General features: G+C 39.1%; 1 protein-coding gene across 13 annotated transcripts in view; it reads left to right on the top strand.

Annotated features, from left to right (window-relative positions):
- Window positions 1–22268, top strand: part of LOC149316470 (putative ATP-dependent DNA helicase HFM1) — a 101320-nt gene that overhangs the window by 45543 nt on the left and 33509 nt on the right. For 12 of the 13 annotated variants that reach the window (XM_089515582.1, XM_089515580.1, XM_089515589.1 and 9 more), the window contains 13 exons: window positions 1137–1399; window positions 4774–4821; window positions 6629–6699; window positions 9564–9696; window positions 11488–11639; window positions 12369–12446; window positions 12529–12690; window positions 16114–16314; window positions 16405–16493; window positions 18056–18099; window positions 18190–18291; window positions 19983–20128; window positions 21939–22033. In XM_089515582.1, the coding sequence (XP_089371708.1) occupies window positions 1137–1399; window positions 4774–4821; window positions 6629–6699; window positions 9564–9696; window positions 11488–11639; window positions 12369–12446; window positions 12529–12690; window positions 16114–16314; window positions 16405–16493; window positions 18056–18099; window positions 18190–18291; window positions 19983–20128; window positions 21939–22033 (1584 nt within the window). The remainder of the gene's footprint in view (window positions 1–1136; window positions 1400–4773; window positions 4822–6628; window positions 6700–9563; window positions 9697–11487; window positions 11640–12368; window positions 12447–12528; window positions 12691–16113; window positions 16315–16404; window positions 16494–18055; window positions 18100–18189; window positions 18292–19982; window positions 20129–21938; window positions 22034–22268) is intronic. The other variant, XM_089515591.1, reaches the window with a different exon arrangement.

The following is a 22268-nucleotide window of genomic DNA, read 5'->3' as shown; positions in this document are numbered from 1 at the left end:
ATTTGTAATTTGCAATAGTTATTTGCAATAGATAATTATAATTAATTCTGTTTTGTTACATTGTGATGTAACAAATAGGTTATACTGTGAATTACCATAAAGCAGGGGTTCCCAACCGGAGGGTGTGAGATGAATTTTCAGGGAGTGCAACAAAGAGTGGATTGTGTCCTTGAATAAAGAGTCATGAATCACCATTCAGCCATCTACAGGCAGACCTGCAGACCACAGTCAGCAAGATAGTTTTGACAAACCCACTAATGAGAAGCAGAAGCAAAGAAGCCATTGAATTTTATGCTCACTGTTGGGACTGATTTTACTGCTTACATTTTTTTCTAAATAAATTAGAATCAAATTGCTCATATTGGATTTGCTGTTAATGCATGTGTTTGTTCACCCATAGTATTGTATGTGGTTCAGTTTCTGGTTGAAAAATTAGAAATTAGCCTTCTTCATCTTCAAATATGATATTACTTTTGCAGAGGGCGTGGACATTAATCAAATATTTCCTAGGGGTGTGTAGCATAGAAAAGATTGGGAACCACTGCCATAAAGAGTAATGCAACTGAGGTGGCATGATTGTAACTTCAAAAACTACTTCTATAGTTACAGGGGTGTTATCTCATTAAATGATGGAAGAGGAACATTACATGGTTTAAGTGCTGGTTTATGCTGTGGTCTGTACTCTGTTCTGCTCTTTCATGGGTGCTGATGGCTGGATAGGAGGAGAGTGTGTTTTGTACTATAGATCAAAGCGTTATATCTTTCTTATATTTGAAAAATAACTAGAAATAACCATTCAAGTACATTTGAGAAATGGAAAGGGAAAGTTACTGTTTTAAATTGCAACTATAGTGGTAACTACTTTGGGGGCATTGAATTATAATGGCAGATAATTACTTTAAAAGTAACTATCCACAATTTGATATGCCACAAATGTGAAATGCCCTATTTAGCAAGTTACATTTAAATGTAACTTGAAAATTTAACTAATTGCTTGGGGACCAGCACTATTACAGGGCTACCACTTTGAGTAGCTTTAAGCTATAGAATATAATTATGTAAGTAGGGTTGCATGTTATATTATTTTATATAACGTATTACATTGTATAATAAACATCCATCTGTGTTTCTTACAGCTTATTCAAACCAACAAATTATACATATGGAAATACAGGCAGCAAAGAGAGCACCAATGCCAACAGAAGAATGGACACATATTGTAGTAATGCTACCAATGAAGCGATGAACATAGATCCGTGGAAAAATAATATGCAGATAGCTCAATATTCAGATTTTAATCTGCTTAGTGTAAATGATGTTATTTCAGCTTCTGCAAATGGAAAGGGAATTGAAAATGCATACTCATTTCCTTGTGTTTCAAAGACTTCTAGTGTGGAAGGTAAATTACACCTTTTCTTGTAATTTTTCCCAACAAAGGGTATTTACAACATAGCCTTCATGCAATAACTATGAATAATGTATACTCATGAACAGAACTGTAGATGGAGTCAAGAAATACGCAACAGTTAAATCTGTTCAAGTAATATAAAGTAAGGAGCATAGTAGTATTCATGTGGAAGGTCAGAAGGAAATTAGAAAAAAAGATGTGAATCACATAAAGGTACACCTAAGCCATAGAAGACTGAAGTAATTATAATTGGGTGGAATTAAATGAATGTCTCAGAGAGCTTAGTGCTGTATATTTTCAGGTCATCCAGGGAAATTGATGAAAAGAAAGCTTTGCATTGTCTCATCACATCTCCCTTCTGCCTTCATTTACTTCCCTCCATCATCAAATTTAATGTAACATTGTTGCACAAAGGAATTAATCCAGCCTTTTGCATGCAATGCTTTCTTCCCACTTCTGCCTTGATATTAAACAGATTCCTATTTGTTTATTTATTAAAAATACACTCCTTCTTTCTGCCAAAAACATGACATTAAAAGCAGATAGGCAGTTTGAAGTGTAAGTAAGATATTGTATGCAAGTGATGTGCCCCTTTGGGATTGGCTAGAGACCAGTTAAATTGGGAGTGGACACAGATACAAATGCTTTTGAACTGGCCTCTCACTGGCACATCCTGGAACTATAGGACAGAAGTGGGGACCTCTCCTGATGTTGTTGGCCTGCAGTTCCCACATTGTTCACCATTGGCAATGCAGCTAGAACTGTTGGAACTTGCAGTCCAAGAACATTCGGAATAGAAGCGGCACAACTTTGTGTTGTGGAATGAGATCTTTTCTATGAGTTATTCTAATTTGTTAAGCACAAAATCTTTCCAGAAGCAATTAACTGGATTTTTTTTTCTCTTCTAAAGGTTCCATATACCAGTGGGGATCCCACACCAGGTGTCACCCGGTGTGGGTGGCAGAAATACTGGGGGGATGGAACTTTCAGGCGGGACTTCCAGGGTGGGGGAAATAGCTTTGCGGGCTGCAAAATGGCCGCACAGGTTGGGGAAGTGCCCACGTGGGCGGTGGAGACCCCCCCAAGGCCCAGAGACCCCCCCCAAAGTCCATAGACCCTCTGAAGGCCTGGAGCAGTACCCACGTGGGCCCAAGGAACACCTGTGGGGGGTGGGGGGTGACTAAGTGTCATCCCCTCTTCCTTCTTATGGCATGTCACCCGGTGCGGCCTGCATCCCCCCCCCCCCCCCCAGTGACACCACTGCAATGTGCTATTTATTAGAAAGAAAGAAAGGCGGGATACAGACGGGCAAAAAGGGGTGTATTCATGACGTCATGAAGGTAGAGCCTTCAGACGGGCCTTACCTGAATGCCGCCATGAACACGCCCCCCGCACGCCCCAAGCGGGAAGAAGCGGCATTAAAAAGGTGCTGCTTTTCTCCGCTTCTTTTCCGTTTGATGCGCAGCTGCGCAGCTCCGTCTGTAAGCTGCTGCACCGGTACGCCAGAATTGCTACGCCGCTAATTTAAGTTGCCCATTTAAAAGCTCCGTGTCTGCTGCGTCGCATAATGAGTCGGGGTCCTGGAACATGCACAGTTTGCAGTCAGGCTTTAATTGCAGCGTCAGCTGCCATGCAGGTGTGGAAGCTGCAGCACAGCTGCAGCGCATTTTAAGACTCGTAACCCTAACCCTAACCCTAACCCTAGAGCAACATGTACGCATGCGCTGCTTGGAAAGTTTGGACTTTAAAGTGAGCCCCTACACACATTCCTGTGCCATTTTCACCTAACAATAAAAACCACTAAAACTGTAAATATTTACATATATACAAGGGAGGTGATGGGGGATGGCAGGGGAAAGCGGTGGCAGCGGCGACAGCTGTGGCTGTGCATTGCAGATTCAGCAAGAGCGCGGGGACCAAAGGAGAGGAGGCATCCATGATGCTGGTGACACTGGCAAAGTGCAAGAGGACAAGGATGCCAACACCAGCTGATCACCAGCTGGCAGGAGACCACCATTGTTCTTGGGCAGAGCGGGGGGAAAAGTTTTAAAGGGGCTTGGGCACTTTAAATGTGCACATAGGCTTTCTGCCGCTGCTGCTTAGCGCTGCAGCTGCGCAGCTGCGCATCCGCCAGCCGGCAAAGGAAAAAAAAAAGCCCCGTTTTTGGCCGCCCGTGAGGAAGCTGCCTCTCTCTTTGCAGCGTCCTCCGAGGCGGCGGTTTGGAAACTGCGGGTCAGAAACGGCCCCAGGTGAGGCGTCTTCACTGCCCCCCATGTGGAAGCCCCATCTCCTGAGCCACGCCCCCGGGGTGGGCGGTCTGGAGGCTCCGTATTCAGCAGAATACACCTCCAAGACGTCTTCCCCTGCCCGTTTGTATCCCGCCAAAGAATATCCTACCTTTCTTCTGAGTCACATTTTGTGACTCAGACTGTTTTATTTGTAAATTGTAAAGAAAACCATTGAAATAAAGAGCATATAGTATCTTAGGGGCTTGACAGACCGCCCCTTTCCTAGCCAGATCAGGGCCGCAGTAACCTCATGGCACAGTCCTGATCTGGCCTTTCGAGGGCGCAAAAAGTAGCCACAAAAAGTAGCTCCTCTTTGCGCACTCAAAAGGGCTCCATAGCCATGATGTTGTGACGATATGATGCTCCTTCAGTGCTGCATCATCTGGATGCAGCAGTGGAGGCACCTCATGACGCTGCACACCATGTGGAGTGGGACGCATCATCAGGGCGCCCTGGGGGACAGAGTCAGGCATGTGTTGTGAGGCCGCTACGCCTCCAACTCTTTCCCCATGCTGGCCTTTCAGGCAGGTCTGTAAAGGGCCTTAGTTTGCAATCACCAAATATATTCAAGACCTTTGCCTACCTAAACATTTCTGCAGAGCACAACTTTAAACTGGCTTTAAGCACCTGAACCTCTCTGCGTACATGCAACATCAGTGTAAAGTCATAAGTGAGAGGGTTGTGTACAATCTCAGCTAATTAAACAATACTTGTGGTAGAAATTGGTGGGACTTAGATTAGTCATTACTTCCTTAACCCACTGATTTCAATGGGTGTACTTTGAGCTTGACTATGCATGGATTCAACACATTGTGGTGTGGAACTAGAAAGGTGCAAACACCCTTCCCTCTTACAGTTAAAACTGTTGAAAAAAACTGCTCTGGAGGACTGAAAAGCCCTCTGGAGTAAGTTTTCAGTGCCATAGAAGGCTGCAGGAAAACGGGGCAGGATGAGAAGAAAATCCCATTGCTAACACAAGAATAGCACTGGATTTAGCCCATTTTGTTTTTTTATTTGTGTTTTTAATTTATATTGTTAATGGATGATCTCTAAAACAAATATCCTTTCATCCACTAGGAATAACTGAAAAGGAGTTTAAGGTTTTGAGGCCTGTGACTGAAATCCGTATCCTTTTGTGTTTTATAAATATGGAAGTATAGGTTCTTTGTTTCAAACAGTATAAATTATAATGCTGTTTGATGTGTTTTTAAAACCCACAAACTGATTATGTGGCTGCAGGGGATCACACAGGCATGGGACAGACCGCCAAGAAACGGCGGTTTGCTGGCGCCTGTTTTTGCTCCTCAGGGACGGCATAGCCCCCAAACGGTGTGCTGCCACTGCAGAACAAAAAGAGCCCGGAGTTTCCGGGTTCTTTGTGCGACGTCATGAGTGTGACATAAGCGACGCACGGCGCCATGCGGACACCACATGGTGCTTATGTCACAATGGCAGCGCCCATGTACACAGGGCACCACCATTGTCATGCCGCCGCCATGTAGCAAAGCGCCGGTCTGGATCAGGCTACAGTTGCCCATCTAGCCTGCAAGCTTCTTCTGTATTGATCACCTATTGGTGATCAGAAGTAAGATTTTTGAAGACTACAAAGGTTTTGCATGGAAGTGGGCAGAATGGAAAGATTTGCATGGAGCAGGAGTTCTCTTGTTCAGCTCAGGAACTGTTTCATGGAACTGAATTGCAATTTGCAAACTGAATTGCAATTTGCAAAGTGGGAAGCCAATGCATGGAAATGAGTTGTGGCTTCCAATCTGGGAACCTAATTACCCTAGGGCAGTGATGGCGAACCTTTTAGGGACCGAGTGCCCAAACTAAAAGGCTTTCCAGCACTGGGTGTTACCCGACCCTCCTGGGACTTCAGCTGCTTCTCTGGAGATAGATGAAGGCCTGGGACAGCTGAGGAGAGGAGGAACAGGAATGCACCTGTTTCTCCTCTTCCCCCTGCACCCTCCCATGCCTTCAGCTGCCTCTTTGTAGACAGCTGAAGGCCCAGGATAGCTGAAGGCATGCGCGCCTGTTCCTCCTCTTCTCCTCCCTCCCCATGCCCTGAAAAGAGCTTCACATGCCATCTCTGGGACGCATGCCATTGGTTCGCCACTACAGCCCAAGGGCTTACTCCTGAGAAGATGTATAGAACTGAGCTATGCTTTGCATGCCTGCAAGCTGTTCTGTCAAGATGTAGAAGTGAGCAGTGTTTTACATGTTTGTTGAGAAAATGTCAATGTTGGTGAGATTTACATGTGGCTCTAATGCCTTTGGTTTGGCTCTGCTCCATGGCCTTAGCCTCATCCATTATTGCAATGTGGTCCCTTGACTTTTTCCAAATTGAAATTTGACACCTAGGATGGGAAAGATTCATTACTCTTGGCTTCTTGATTGACATCTGAAAATACACTGCAGAAATAATCCAGGTTGAGACTGCTACAACTGCCGTCTCAGTGCTAGGGAATCCTGGGAATTGTAGTTTATTGTGGCACCAGAGCTCTCTGACAGAGAAGGCTAAATCCTCATCAAACTATAGTTCCCAGAATTCCCTTGAACTGAGCTAGGGCAGTTAAAACAGTCTCAAACTGGATAATTTCTGTAATGTGTTTTGGACTTGAATGTATCAGCAAATGAGAAGCATTTGATTTTCTGCTAAGATGATGAATACACAAATGTTTCAATTTGATAAATCAATATCTTTGCATATTTTTCAGATTTCATTTCAGTTTTCCCAAAATGTCTGTTTTAGTCCTTAAAAAGCATGTTGCTCCTCTAGTCCAGAAATGGCTAAGTGCCCAGTGAATGACTTCTCCGACAAATGTGTAAAAGCAGGTCTTTACTGAAATCTTGAATCTAGATAAAGTATTTGAATATCAAAGTGTTATTTCAGGTTTTCACTAGTTTATTCACCCCTTAACATGATTTTAAGCTGCTCAATTTAGAAATATTTTCAAGGAGTTCCCTTATTTTAATTATATTCAGTCCAAGGCTCTCGATGATGTAAGTATTAACTAATTTCAATAGTGCTGCTTTAAAATTATTTCCCTAAATTTAGGGGAAAGTATAAAGAAATGTTTGTTCATTTCATAAAACTAACCCTTCAGTGGCTCATTCCCATAAATATAGACTGGATATCCAAACTCATTGGAGTTCAGTACCAGGTATGGCAGCCCTCTATTGCTGGGGTGAGCAACATTTTGCGGTCCAGGGGCCATATACAGTCCTGCCAATCCTTGGAGGGCCAAATCTCAACACATACACCTCTCTCATTTCTTACTCTTAGTAATTTCAGGGGCTATCTCAGTACCCCTGGGCTAAAACTGTTAGGGCCTCTAGGGAGGGCACATATGACTCATGGACTACACTTCGCCTACCTCTTTGCCCACTATAAACTCACCAAACCTTGCTGCTTGCCAGGCACTGCATAAAGAAGGGAGTATGGTATCAGTGGTTTAACCCCATGGCTGGATATGCTAGCAGATGAAAGGGGAGCTCAAGGCTCTCAATTTCCAGACATAATTCAAACTGCTGTTTGTGGCCTTTGAAGCCCTACACAGTGTGGGTCTAGACCAGTGTTTCCCAAAGTCTGGTCCTCCAGGTGTTTTGACCTTTAATCCCCAGAAGCCTTAGCCAGTATGGCCAATGATTGGGAATTCTGGGAGCTGAAGTCCAAAACATCTCGAAAACCATAGTTTGGAAACCACTGATCTAGACTATCTGGAATACTGTATCTCCCTTAAAAGCCTGACTGACTTTTAAGATATTTGGGGGAAGGCTTTCTCTTGATCCCAGCACCATCACAAGCACATTTGATGACACAAAATAAAGCCATCTTGGTGGCTGCTTCAAAATTGTGGAAGTCTCTTCTTTAGGAGGGCTGGTTCACCTCCTCCCTGCTGTCGTTTCATTATCAGATAAAGAAGACCTTTTTATTTAAGGAAGCATTTGGTTTTTAATATGTTGTGACAGGTGAAGATTTTAGTGGGAGGTTGTTGCAGGGTGACCAGATGTCCTCCTTTTTCAAGACATGTCCTACATTTAAAACTTCTGTCCAGGAGGAATTTCAAAATGTCCTCCATTTTGAGCATGACTAAGAAGCACGGATTTACATTGATATTAGTGTTTTTAGCTTTTATTTGGAAATGTCCTACATTTTTATTGAATACCCTACATTTTATGGTGCCTTGTCTTCCTTTGCTGTTATGACATCTGGTCACCTGGGGTTGTTGTGTTTCTATTTTAGTATGTTTTAAATGTGTTTTAAAAGCTGCTTTTAACTTGAGTTTTAGAAATAGAGGATTGATTTAATTGTGTTTTAACTTTTTTACTGAGAGGTTTTTAAAAAGTTGTACATCTCCTTGAATCTCATGCTGGGAGATAGGCAGGATATAAATTAAATCAATAAACATAGTAAATGAATCCTTGTGCACAGTGACCTAAGAATAACCCTTGTTGAAAATAGTGGGAGTTATTTCTGAATCATTATGCATCGGTTTATGCTGGAACTAAGGGACACGAAACATTGAACCAACAAGACACAATAAACCATGGCATTAATTGCTCAATTTATTATTGGTTTAACTAGCTGAACAGTTTAGCAGTGTGGTATGGTTCTTACAAATTACACTACAAATGCATACTATTAACCAGAATAGGAATTAGTATAAATTGGGGTGCGGAACTTATGGCCTTCAGATGTTCTTGGATGACAACTGCCAGCATTCCTGACTATTGGCTGTGGTGGCTGAGGTTAATGGGATCTGGAGTCTAATAACATCTGGAAAGCACAAATCTCACTCCTGCAATAGCCTTTTAAGAAATGTAACCTTCTTTTGGTAATAGATCAGCACATAGCTAATAGGCTTGCTTTAAAATTAGAAATGTGCCCAAATGTGTGTTTAAGGCTATAGTCTTACAGATCTGGGAGTAAACCTCTTTTAACTTAAGAGGACTTGTTTTTGATTATAAGATGCACTGTAAGCTGTTTATAATTTAGGGAAAATAAATGGGTAAAGATTTTTTTATAGCTTAATTTGAAAATAATACAGAACAACAAAACTTACTGTGTATATTTTGTGATAGTCTACTGTCAATGCCTGTCATCATCGTCTATGTTCACTGTTCTCCCTTGATACTTGGAAATGGTAGTTGTGTGAGCAACACAGCTATGAGCTTTGCTACATAATGGTCCTAGCTGTACCATATATTCTTCATTATTGCTCAGTGGCAGATAGCAAGAAAAAAAGTTATACTTCTCTTTTACCGCTTTTTTGCCCTTGTCTAAAGTAAAAGTTCACATCTGATTCATAGGAATTTAGTCTTTAAAAATGACAGCATTGATTTGGCTATGATTTTATGATACTGGTCGAGTCTTCCCTTATCCAAAATGCTTGGGACCAGAAATGTTTTGTATTTTGGATGGAGGAGGAGGAGGATTGGATTTTGGAATACCTGTATTTCGTACACATACATAATGAGATATATTGGAGATGGAACCCAGGTCTAAACACAAAATTCATTTATATTTCATATATACCTCATACACATTGCCTGAAGATAATTTTATGCAATATTTTTAATGATTTTGTGCATGAAACAAAGTTTGTGTACACTGAACCATCAGAAACCAAAGATCTCGACTATCTCAGCCATCCATGGAAAAAGTTTTGGGTTTTGAAATATTTTGGATTTTGGAATTTCGGATAAGGGAGACTCAACCTGTATGTGGTTTGGTAATAATGATGACTCAAATAATAATACTAATAATAATCATATTTGTTATGTTCAGATTTTTCCAAGTGTATTAGTCAAATTAGATACAACTGACTGTTGTGCAGTATTTAATATTTGCTTTGCTTTTCTAGCTTCTTTACACAGACAGAAATTTTGTGATCTGTGCACCAACTGGTTCTGGAAAAACTGTAATGTTTGAGCTGGCAATTACCAGATTATTGATCAGGGTGCCAATGCCTTGGTTAAATATTAAAATTGTTTATAGTAAGTATATAATTGTAGAGTCAATTATTAACACTAAAGAAGAAAGCAGTTTCTGTTGTTGTTATGATGCATGTTAGAGTTTGGTTGTTGAATGTGCATGCATAATAGCCACAAATGTGTGTTCATACCTTGCTAAGTATGTTTTACTTTAAACGAATGAGACTTGTTGTACTACTGAGTCATCCTTCCATTACTCTTGATCTGGCAAATCCTTAGGCCAATCCTGTTTTGGGTTTGTTTTGTTTTGTTTTTTGTATGGACTTATATAGTACTGTACTTAAACCACATTTCTAGTTTCATGCAGAGCTTGCCAGCCATGTTCTCCTCCTCTCCATGTTTCTCTGGGCAGTGGCATCACTACATTTGTTGTCACCAGGTGTGATGACTGAAGCAAGGAGGATGTTTCTCTGCCCATTTGGCTGCATACTCCTGCTCCTTCTTAGAAGGCCAAGTGAGCATTCTCTCTGCCCCTTCCAGCCATGTTCACATGGCAGAGGTGCCCTCCTCAATTGCAGTCACTGTCACCTGTGGTCTCTCCAGCAGCTGAGCCTGACTGGAAGGCATGGGGGTGGGTGAGATGTAGCTCAGACTTTCAGATAACAAGAAAATGGGCTGGGGAGAATTGGCAAGTACAAGAGGGGTTGAGCATAGTCTGCCTACTAGTCTTCTAGGGTCAGTCACTTCCAAGTGTTTCGTTCTATCAATTCTTGGTTTTCCTTCTGTTTGACTGGTCTTCAAAAGAGTATGATCCAAACTGGATCACTTATCACTCTAGATGTTTTAGGCTCTATTCTTCCTGTTTGTTTATTTACACACTCTCTCTTCCTGAATAATGCAGGCATCCTTTTGTCTTGTTTGGTCTCATCTGCATACCAATTGCTTTTCATCTCTCTCTGGCTATGAAGCAGCTCCCATCTTCCTGAAATCTTGTAGTTTTTCTTTTTTCTTCTTCACCTTACCTCAAGAAGCCAAACCTGTATTTGACTGTGCACAACATTTGAGTAAAAGTACTTCTAAATACTTTTAAAGATTGAGATGCGTGTGTTCAGGTGGTGTGGCTGGTTACTATTCCACCTTCTGCATCAGTGCATTTAAACTCTGCTAGGGGGCCACATCACTCTATCATTTTTAAAAAAACCAACACTTTCTTTGCATGAAAACCAATGGGAAGTACATTAGTTCCATGGCAGGCATATTTTTTGTCATTTGTGTGTATAGGGAATGGATGGGCTGTGGATCCCACTGGGCCCACAATCCACCCTAGACATAAACTTTCCCCTCACCACTGTCAGAGGAGCAGTGGCAATGAAGTTTCCCAACACTGCACTGAGGTCTCTACCCTCAGAACTTTTTCACCTGTGATGGGGAATGTCCATGGCTGGATAAAAAAAATAATCTACAACATCAGTGGCCCTTCAGTCACCCTTTTGAGGGATTTAGGGTTGTTCCCTTAGATTAGTACTAATTTATCACGAATGTAGTATGGATATGATATTGCCCGTGCAAATAAAAAGTGCAGTGTTCAAAATCTTAAGAGATATATTTGTAATTCCCTGATATGTACTCTCAAGATCTCCATGGCAGAATAGTTCAAAGAGCTATTAAAATCGTTATTGGAACATACTGTAGTTCAAAGATCAGCTCAGCTAAATAGAGAAGCAAATGCCAATCTTAATTTATGAAGCAAAAATTAGATAATTATAAAAAACAACATTGATCATTGTAAGCTATTTATTTGTAGACCTGTTTAAACATTGCTTTCTTTTCTCCACTACTCCGAAATGATTTTAGTGGCTCCAATAAAAGCTCTCTGCAGTCAACGTTTTGATGATTGGAAAGAAAAGTTTGGACCTGTTGGACTCATCTCTAAAGAACTAACAGGAGACACAGCTATGGATGATTTATTTGAAATACAGCATGCTCATATTATTTTGACCACACCAGTAGGTTTCACAGTACAATTTGATGTTGATTTTTTGAGAAGTTGTTTCAATACATACAAAATTTCATGCAGTTACTGTTGCTCCTGTATTAGTTTAATTTGCCATTTGCTTCTAGTTCTGAGAAATTCCTGGAAATTTTCGGTATCACTTGGAAAAAATATTTTTCTTATAGCAATATATTAATCATTCTACACTGTGAACATATACTGAGAATGTGTTGTGTGTAATGTTGTGTAAGGAGCACACTGATAATCTGTTTCATAATTTTATTGTATAGTTTTATATTGGTATAACTCCATCCTTCTTGGTGTCTGAGCTTTATATATTCTAGATTATATACCTTTGCCAAGGCTGGCTGTTTTTTATTTGTAAAGCGTGTACATCGATGACACTGTATAAACTGATGATGATGATGATGATGATGTCATTTATACAAGAAACTATTTTAAAAGTTAAAGGAGCATCCAAGTGCACATATAATTGAATTACAAACTCTAAATTATTTTGTTCTACACTGTTCTTGTATAAAAATGGTCTTAGTTTGGAATAGGAACATATTAGCATAATATTTTCTTGACCATTACAAATTGTATAGCTTTAATAATCATGATAGCCAATGATACTCATAATGCTATCATCAATATTCTTACAAAATACCATTAAATTTATTGTAGGAATGGTAGTGGTGGATTGCACCACTAATGATAACATTGTTTCATCTTTTACTAGGAAAAGTGGGATAGCATGACTAGAAAGTGGAGAGATAACTCCTTAGTTCAGCTAGTGAGACTGATCCTCATTGATGAGGTAAAGCAATAATAAATTACTAAAGAGAGAGAAAATTAGAGAAGGGTATACTATTTTATCTACTATTTTGTTTAATCCATAGGTTCATGTTGTGAAAGATGAGAGCCGAGGTGCTACACTTGAGGTTGTGGTCAGCCGGATGAAAACGGTTCAGTCTTCTCTTTCACATGGCTCTGAGAACTCTGATTCAGTGCTTTCAATGAGATTTGTGGCAGTTTCTGCAACAATCCCAAATGCAGAAGATGTAAGAAATTTTAATGCCAATTCATTTCTGGACTTCAAATAAATATTCTGTCCAGTATATTCCCGTGTGTTTTTCTCTCTCTCTTTCTCACTCCCACACACACTTCACAGGTTGAAGTAAAAGAGATGAGGCAAAAAGAGATAAATGTTGACATGTGTCTATTGATTTCATTGTGGTGACAATTTGAAAAGTCAAGCTTTGAAAGGTGTACAATTTAGTATTCTCCAGCCTATTAATCTCCATTTACTGAACACAGATAAAACTTGTAGCACTGACAACCTAATTAGTTAATTCCAGAATCTATTGATGAGTTACAGCTCAGTATTAGACAGTATGTGCCTTGAGCACTGCAGGTTCCAGTTTTGATTCCTGGCATCTTTACATAAAAGATGGGTTCTTGTATGGAAGATGATACTAGCATAGACTTGTAGTTTACAGAGCTTTTATTGCTGATGTGAGACCTGCTGTTGGGGACTGGAAAAAGGTCTGTACTTTCCACTTTTTGCACATCTTTTCATACTTTGCCACAGACATGGTTTCTTCCAGAACCCAACTGAGCATCTTTTCCCAGTAGAGGTTGGTACTAGAAGTCTTAGAATTTGTATCAGAAAACTGATACTCCATGTGTAATTCTTACTGAAAAGGCCCCAGGCAAAAGATGTTCCACCCAGTTTTCAGAGACCTTGCTGTCAAAACTGTCTTGCCCTTTCCTCAGTCAAAAGAAGTTTTCTTAGTCTTGGAACAAGTAAGAGTAAGGTGGCACGGGAAGTGCAGATAGGAACAAACTCAATCCAATCTTTTAACAAATATTTGTTAGGGAATGCTTCTCATTCTCCCCTTTCTGTTTCATGAATGGTAGAACTTAACATGAAATCATCTTCACTGTTGGTCACAAGCCACAGATGTTTGGACATCCCTTCTTCAAATGAGACTGCTTTTGTCTATTAAACCAGATCTAGGGAGCTCTAAGGGGACTTTGTACAGAAAATATTACAGTGTGCTTTAAATTGTACACACATTTTTGTAAGTATGTTTTGTGAAATCCTGTCAAGCGTGGCAGTTGTCAATACTGCGTAGGAAAATTGTGTTTTACATTTTCACCCCTTGTGGCTATTTCTTATAATTGATCTTCATTTTTTACTTTAGAATACTAAGGGCTGAAATAGATGGCTGAAAAAAGCTTATTTCTAGGCGTCAACGAAGTATGGCTTTTACATGCTGCTCACTCCAATGACTCTTGGAAGCTGGGTGGCTACCCAGTCATGGATGGCTTCAAGATGCTTCAAGCTGCTGGAGCATCTTGAAGCTGCCCTGGGGCTGCAATGCAGCCGGAAAAGCATGTTCTTTCCCAGCTGATCATTTCTTCTCCTATTTGGAATGGGTTCAAGACAGATTGGGGCCACAGCATATATTTGTTGCAGCTCTGGTGTATCTTTGGCAGGGGCGGCTGAAGCCACCCCTTGCTGGTCTGTTCTGGCCCTAAGGCCCTTTGATTTTGTATTTTTCCCTTCTTAATTGGCCCACATGTATATCTTTAGTGCCTGTATAGTACCAGCAGTATTTTTGTTGTTAACTGTCCTCAAGTTATGCCCTCATGGAGACCCTGTGAATGAGACATCTCCAAGCGTTCCCTATCCTCTACTGTTCTACTTAGGTCCTATAGATTCAGGCCTGTCACCTCCTTGGTTGAGTCTAGCCATCTAATGTAGGGGTCCTCCTCTCTTTCTACAGCCTTCCATCTTTACTAAAATTATAACCATTCCTAATGAGTCGTGCCTTCTCATGATGTGGCCAAAGTACGTCAGCTTTAGTTTGGTTATCTTTGCTTCCAGGGAGAGTTCAGGTTTAATCTGTTGAAGGATACATTTATTTGTCTTTTTGGCTGTCCATTTTATCCTCGGCACTCTTCTCCACCACACTTCTCACATCTCAAATGAGTTGATTTTTTTTCTGTTGGATTTCTTCAGTTTCCAGTTCTCACATCTGTACACAGTGAAGGGGAATACAATGGCTTTGACAATTCTAACTTTCATGGTCAGTTTTATATCTTTACTCTTTAGGATCTTAGCTAGTTCTTTCATAGCTGCCCTTCCCACTCCTAGTCTTTTTCTGATTTTTGATAGCAGTCTCCATTCTGATCAATATTTGATCCAAGGTACAGGAACTTTTTTACTATTTCAGTTTCCTCATTGTCTAGTTTGAATTTATGTAGATTCTCCATGGTCATTATTTTTGTTTTCTTTATGTTCAGCACTAAGACTGCCTTTATACTTTCTTCTTTGACCTTCCTTAATAATTGTTCTATTCCAGTGATGTTTTCCACTAGTTTTATGGCATCATCTACATATCTTAAATTGTTAATGTTCCTTTCTCCTATCTTTACTTCTCATTCTTCTGAGTTCAGACCTGTTCACCATAAATGTTGAAGTTCTTTTGGCCCTTTCATGTAGACTTACAGAGGCATGGTTCACACAGTGAGAAAATTAATAGTTCTACTGAGGTGTTTTATACATTTTGTTAGGATTCTATCATATTCCAAGAAATAATGATGAGAATCTGTACCACCATTTTATTTACTTCCTTTTTTCATAACAGTAACCACATTGCAAACTACAGCTAGAAACCAATTTGTGTATCTTACAGGGAGGAGAAATGTTAATTTAAGATATCTCTTTCCCTCAATGTTCAGGCTGAGAATACTGTGCTGCATGGATCTGTTCAGTGTGATAAAGCTTCATTAATTCCCATGGATCATTTCGGAAGTTTAGTTTGCACTGAAGGCCAAATATGTCATAGCTACTGATCATTAAAGGTCTCCTTTTTAAATTAAAGAACAATTTAAATTTGCAAATGTTGTTTTGTGCTTCAATTCATATTATGGTGACCCTAAGGTGAAGCTATCATGGGGGTTTCTTGGCAGAATTTGTTCAGAGGAGGTTTGCTATTCCCTTCCTCTGAGGCTGAGAGACTGTGACTTGCCCAAGGTCATCCATCAGGTTTCTGTGGCTCAGTGGGAATTTGAATCCAGATTTCCCAGTATCATAGTCCAATATTCCAACTATATCACGCAGGCTCTCAAATTGAGAATTATAGAGAAAGGCTGGATTTTTCAGTATGAACAACATAGTTCCTGTGGTCGCAGTATATAAATGAGCCTTCTATCACAGTGGGAAATGTTTATCATACAGGTACTCTTTGACCATATGATCTGATCTAAATCACAGTAACAACGCCAAATGAATATTTTATATTCATATTGAGGAAAATACATTGAATAACTGATATGGAAAACCTAAAAGTATTTGTACCAGTGGAGCTCCTGTGGCATACGTGCAACTCTTCTTGAGCAAGTACTTTCAGGATTTCAGCCCAGGGCACTGTTTTCAAGTTTCTAGTCTAAGATATGTTCTTTTCTCTTTAAAGATTGCAGAATGGCTTTCAGATGGCAAGGGGCCTGCTGTATGTCTGAAAATAGATGAAAGATACCGACCAGTGAAGCTTCACAAAGTAGTGCTTGGATTTCCCTGCAGTAGCAACCAAACGGAATTCAAATTTGACTTAGCACTTAACTACAAAGTAGCTAGTGTTATTCAAACGTATTCTGAACAAAGGCCAACCCTTGTGGTATATTTTGTTGCTTTCCTCTTGTGATTGTAATATTATTCTGTGTAGTCTAACATTATTAGTACAAACATTGAATTTTCTTATTTACAGTTCTGTGCCACAAGGAAAGGAGTACAGCAAGCTGCTGCTGTACTAGCTAAAGATGCTAAATTTATTATGAATGTGGAACAGCTAGAAAGGTACCTTTTGTAACATAAGCTTTTCCCTAGTATCTGTCTCTCTGTGTTCAGTGACATATATAGCAAAAGTTTTGGATTCTGACATATTTGTAATGGCTTATGTTGAAATCAGTAGCGCCAAGGTTTGTAGATTTTAGCCTGTTGGGCTGAATAGAAAATGAAGCCTGTGCTGGTATTTCATTTGTCATCCACAGTAGTTAAGCTACGGAAAGATTTCATACATGACATTTTTCAGGTGACTTCTTAGAAAGTACCGAGTGTCGTGACATATGCTTACTGTGGGATTAACTTCATGTTAACACTAGCAGTTGCCTTTGGATACCTGTGTGTCTGAAGTAAATCTTTATCTAAATTACTTCTTAGATATGTAGAATAAATAGTTATCTGTAATTTTCACAGTGAACATATTTGGTATAGTGTTCTACGAACACCTGGGATGTGTGTGCTAAATATTCTCTATTGTTTTTGTCAAATTTTTTCAAAGAAACATCTTACAAAGCTTGACTTTTGGTATGTTTAAACATTTTAGGGAACATTGTCAAAAATCACAGGTTTTTTCTGGGTTTTTTGGGTTATGAGGTCGTAGTAGAGTTTATTCCTGAAGTTTCGCCAGAAGCTGTGGCAGGCATCTTCAGAGAATGCTGACATGGAAGTGAGCTGGGTATATGTACAGTTAGTTGAGAGAAAGAGATTTACATGTTAACCTGTGTATTGTTCTGTTGCTGAATGGCAAAGCCTCAGGGTGTCTGTTTAATTGATGATCCGTTGTCTGCTGGGAAATGCCCCTGACCCTGGGTAGTTTTCATTTGCATTTGCTGGGTCTTGATTTTGGTGTTTTTCAGGACTGAAAACCAAACTTTGTTTACTTTAAGGGTTTCTCCTTTCCTGTTGAAATTGTCCAGGTGTTTATGGATTTCAATGGCTTTACTGTGCATTCTGACCTGATAGTTGCTGGCATGGTCCAGAATTTCAGTGTTTTCAAACAGCATTTTGAAAAATCACTAAAAGGCTGACACTTGCCTTCAGATTAGCGATATAAACCTGTTTTTATTTTGTTCTCACAAGAATGAAGAATTCCAAAAGTGTTCTCCCTGCTGGAAGGGAAATTACTTTCCGTGAAATAAACTATTTTCAGTGCAAAAATGTAGAGTGCTTTGAACAAAGCAATGCTATTTCACAAAATATTTTTTGCATATGAAAGCCCTCATTCCAAATTTTCAAACAGTTGATCAGATTTTTTTATGGGTTGTCTCAATAAATGATGCGTTGAGACACTCTTTCTTTTTGAGGATGAGAACATCTGAGTATTCTTTACATCCCTTTCTTTACATTCAGGTGATACCAAGGGCTGATATTTGAATATAGAACAGATCTCATATTGCCAAGAATGAAGTAGCAAATACCTTTCAGAATATGCTGGGATTTTTCCTGTTTGCAATACCTGTCCAATAAGAATAGAGTGGCTACAGTGGAGTTAACTGGCATCCATTGGACTCTGTTTTTGAAATATATTTGATATTTTATTCATGGTAACACTAATATTATGTCTTTCCTTTCTGAAGATTGCAAAAGTGTGCCAAGTCAATAAAAGAAGCCAAGCTGAGGGGTATGTAGGATGTGCTAATTGGAGAAAGTTGGTTGTGTATATGTAGCAATACAATTTGGTTAATATGTCAGGTCTGACTTTCATTTGTAGAGCTCTTGATCTGTGGAATAGCTTATCATCATGCTGGAGTAGAGGTGTCTGATAGAAAAATCATTGAAGCAGCTTTTAATATGGGAGACATACCAGTTCTTTGTGAGTACAAATTTTTTCAAATCCACAAGGGTTATCATATCAGTTCTTTCAAAAATAAAGTGTTTTCATTTCTGAAAAGCCAACATGTGACCATTCAAATTTTATTTTTACTTTTGTAATATGAATGTATTAATTTATAGAAGTGAATAGATTTGAATAGAAAGACTTCATTTTTTAATATTTTAATATTTTAGTTTAAAATTAATGGCCAGAATCCTGTTGGACAGTTACAAATATGTAACCTACAGTTATGCATTTGTAACTGCTGTATATCCCCAATCCCTGCATAGCCCCAGTTTATGGGCTTTGTAGGGACCGTGAGTCCTCCCAAGCCCCACTTACCAGTAACCAGCTGCTGGGATCAATGTAGGTTTGTTCCCCTGTTGAATGAGAAGCAGCTGCGTGGCTCTCCAACTTTCCCTCGTGTGAACAATTTCTGGTCCTTTTTCTGCCTGTTGTGCTAGAGATCACTCACGGGAGTGCATGGGTATGTCAGGCAACTGCTTCTCAATTGACAGAGGAACGGACTCCCATGAATCCCAGTGACTGCTTCAGCGAACAGTGTTCCAGCGAACAATTATAATTATACATGCTACAGGAGATTACCAAATAGAGGCCCAAAGCAGTATGGTGATTATAGTTTAGGAAACTTTAGTTCAAATTTCTCTTCTACAGTAAATCACACCAAATAGAATTGGACCAGCCTCATCTATCTCATAAGGTTCTTGTAACAATGAAATGGGAGAATCAAACATGTCCTGCCCTGGAAAAATACAAATGTGATTAATAAATGACAATATAAAGCTGTATTTGTCATAAATTTGCTAAAAGTTGTTGATTGCATTTTTACATGAATATTCTAAAACAAATAGCTAATATTGACCAAAGCCACAAAACAACCATGCAATGGTTTTGTAGTGTAAAGCAGTTTACATTTTTTGTACTCATGCACTGAGGCACGTCAGGTTTGACTAAACGAGGCAAAGTCACATTTCCTTATTGGTAATTACCGTGTGTACGGTGGCAGGCAGTGAGCAATCCAGCACTACTATCCTAGTAGTACTTTTCTTTCTTCCAACATTCAATAGGATCACTGCCCTATTATTTAATTCTGAAGCACCAACAGTTAGCTGGGTAATACCTTCCTTCAACCTCATTGCTTTAGGTATGTGCAAAGAATATCCCATCCTTCACAGGTAGTCATTTCCTCTAAGGAAAACCATCTACCTCTAACACTGAGGCTGCATCTGCACTACAGAAATAATGCAGTTCGACAACGCTTTAACTACCATGGTGCCACCCTATGGAATTCTGGGATTTGTATTTCGTGAGACATTTAGCCTCTGTCAGAGTGCTCTTGTGCCACAACAAACTACTTTGTCCTTGTAGAGAGATTGCTCCTGCCTTCCTATTATTTTGGTTGCCCACTGCAACACATTTTCCAGCTCTGCAAAATTTTATAGAGATGTAACAGCTAGAACTATGCATGGTATTCTAAATATGGTCTTATCATAAACATTGTAGCAATTGCCAAAAAAGTGACATGGTGAAAACTTGCGGGAAGTGTGATAATCAGATTTTAGACCCTTTCCCCCTACAACAAGAGGGAAAGGGGAGATAATTCAATGTAGTTCATATCTGTGGCTTTCCAAAACACTTTTCTTATACCTGACCTGTTTAAATGCTTCCAGTTACTACTAGCACCCTTGCTATGGGGGTAAATTTACCAGCACACCTGGTAGTTATAAAATCAACAATGCATTACGCTGGAGGAATGTTTCAGGAGTACAGTGAAACTGATATTTTGCAAATGATTGGAAGAGCAGGAAGACCTCAAGTAAGTTGGAGTTGTTTTTAAAAGCAATTTTTTAAAGTACTTACAGTTTTCATGTACTCAGAACTGGCAAAGCTATTAACTGAAAGTTCTATCATTATATTTGTTCATAAAGTTTTTATTTGCACAGTAGAACTATTTCTGAATAATTAATACAGCCCTGTTTATTTGAAGGCCTATGACGTTAACACTCAGGCTGGAGTTTCCAAGCTGAATGAGATAGTTTTTAAAAGAAGAAGAAACTATAGGAGGGAAAACTATTAATATTCTATTTAAAAGGCCAACATTTTTATTCACAATATATCTGAATTATCTAAATTTCTAGCATTTGGAAACTTTAGTTCACAGTGCATCTTTCATAAGTCTTCCCTGCTTTCTTTTTATATATCTATGGCAAACAGATTTCATCTGTGTTTAAACAGGATTTTGTGCCCATTTTTATGAGACAACAGGGAGGTGCTTCAAATGGAAAACACAATGAAAGTCACAAAACCTGGCACTCTAAATTACCAAGGCATAATTATAGGCAATTGGCTAAACACTTTCATTTTCAAGGTGTTTGCTGATAATTATGAAATTATTGACATTATTGTTTTCTGACACAGCATGCTTGTTTATTTTCAAAGTATGCAGAGCAGGGTGTAAAATTTCCTTATTGGGCTAAAGTAGTGGCTCTCAAAACAATGGGACAGTACCTCCAGGGTGTCTGAGCGAGACTTGCTCAAGGAGGGATGTGAGACTTGGAGGCTCTGATCCCTCCTTTTCCTCCTCTTCCCAAACTTTTTAATGAGTAAAATTTTACACATGCCTTGGGTTAAATATAGAATTTACTTAAATAAAACTGATCTAGTTTGAAAGATGTAAAATATTAATATACATGAGTGTGCAAATGAAAATATACACACAAAATAAACAAAACATTTTAAATCATATACTGTGTTGAGGGGGGTTCACTATGTCCACATGTAGATAGATTTAAAGGGAGAGGGTCCCAAGGATAAAAAATTTGGGTGCCACTGGACTAAAGAATAAATCTCTCCTCTGTTGTCATGTATACAACTGTTGAAAACAGTGATAAAATTTGTATTTTTACTTCACCAATACAACCTCTTCTCTCTCTCTCTCTCTCTCTCTCTCTCTCTCTCTCTCTCTCTCTCATATATATTCCCACACAGTTTATTCAGATGTTACATTTTCTTTTTGGTCTTCATAAGTAATGGGTCACTATTTATATTACACATTTCAGATAGATCCCCCCCTTAATGCTGCTTCCCAGTATCAAAGGTTTTATTTTTATTTTTATGTCGTAAAAATACATAACTCATACATGTCCAATCTAAAGTAAATTCCTTGTTCAGGGCAATTTAACCCCAGGTATATGGCTATGGGATTCAGCCTTGAATAGGCTTTAAATTGACCCTGAGGCAGTTAAATTAAATATTTCTGTTCAGTTTTCAATTAACCTTACCCTGAGTTGGAAACAATATAATTTTTACTTTGATAATTTTTTAATTGATAATTTACTGGTAGCATTTTGCTTTCAAAGAAACATGAAACAAAGCAACCAATATCATCTAGTTACTGTATATGCTCAGACTATAATCCCTGTTTATCAGAATCCCTTTATTATAACACATAATCTTATGGCCATTGGTTTTTGTTTGTTTGCTTGATTTTTATGTATCATATCAAAATAAAGGAAAAGCAAATAAGGATAACTAAATCTAACTACCAGAAACAATTCCTTTGTTTTAGCCACTTCCTATATGTTTTAAAGAATACTTCTGTATATATGTGTTTGTTTGTTTTTCAGTTTGATACAACAGCCACAGCAGTTATCATGACAAGGCTAAGTACAAGAGATAAGTATGTTCAGATGTTAAATGGTGCTGATACAATAGAAAGCAGGTAACCTATGCCATTTTTCTTTATGCTGTCCGTAATATGTTTGTTTATTGAAAAGAAATTTATCTCCTGGATCATGAAGATAGGCCTGTGGGGAAAGAGAAGGTTGGAAAATCTTTATCTTCCCAGCATGCAGGAGAATACTAATCAACAAGACAAATAATAATCCATAGCAGTGTTTTCTCTGAATGTTTGCAGTAATAATCTGAACAGAAAAGAAGCAAGTTTGTGTTGCACT

The sequence above is a fragment of the Sceloporus occidentalis genome, unplaced genomic scaffold (genome assembly GCF_023333645.1).
Source record: "Sceloporus occidentalis isolate IW3139 unplaced genomic scaffold, rSceOcc1.0.p SCAF_3, whole genome shotgun sequence".
Taxonomy (NCBI): domain Eukaryota; kingdom Metazoa; phylum Chordata; class Lepidosauria; order Squamata; family Phrynosomatidae; genus Sceloporus; species Sceloporus occidentalis.
The sequence above is the reverse complement of the archived record's forward strand: the minus strand, read 5'-3'. Positions and strand labels throughout refer to the sequence as shown.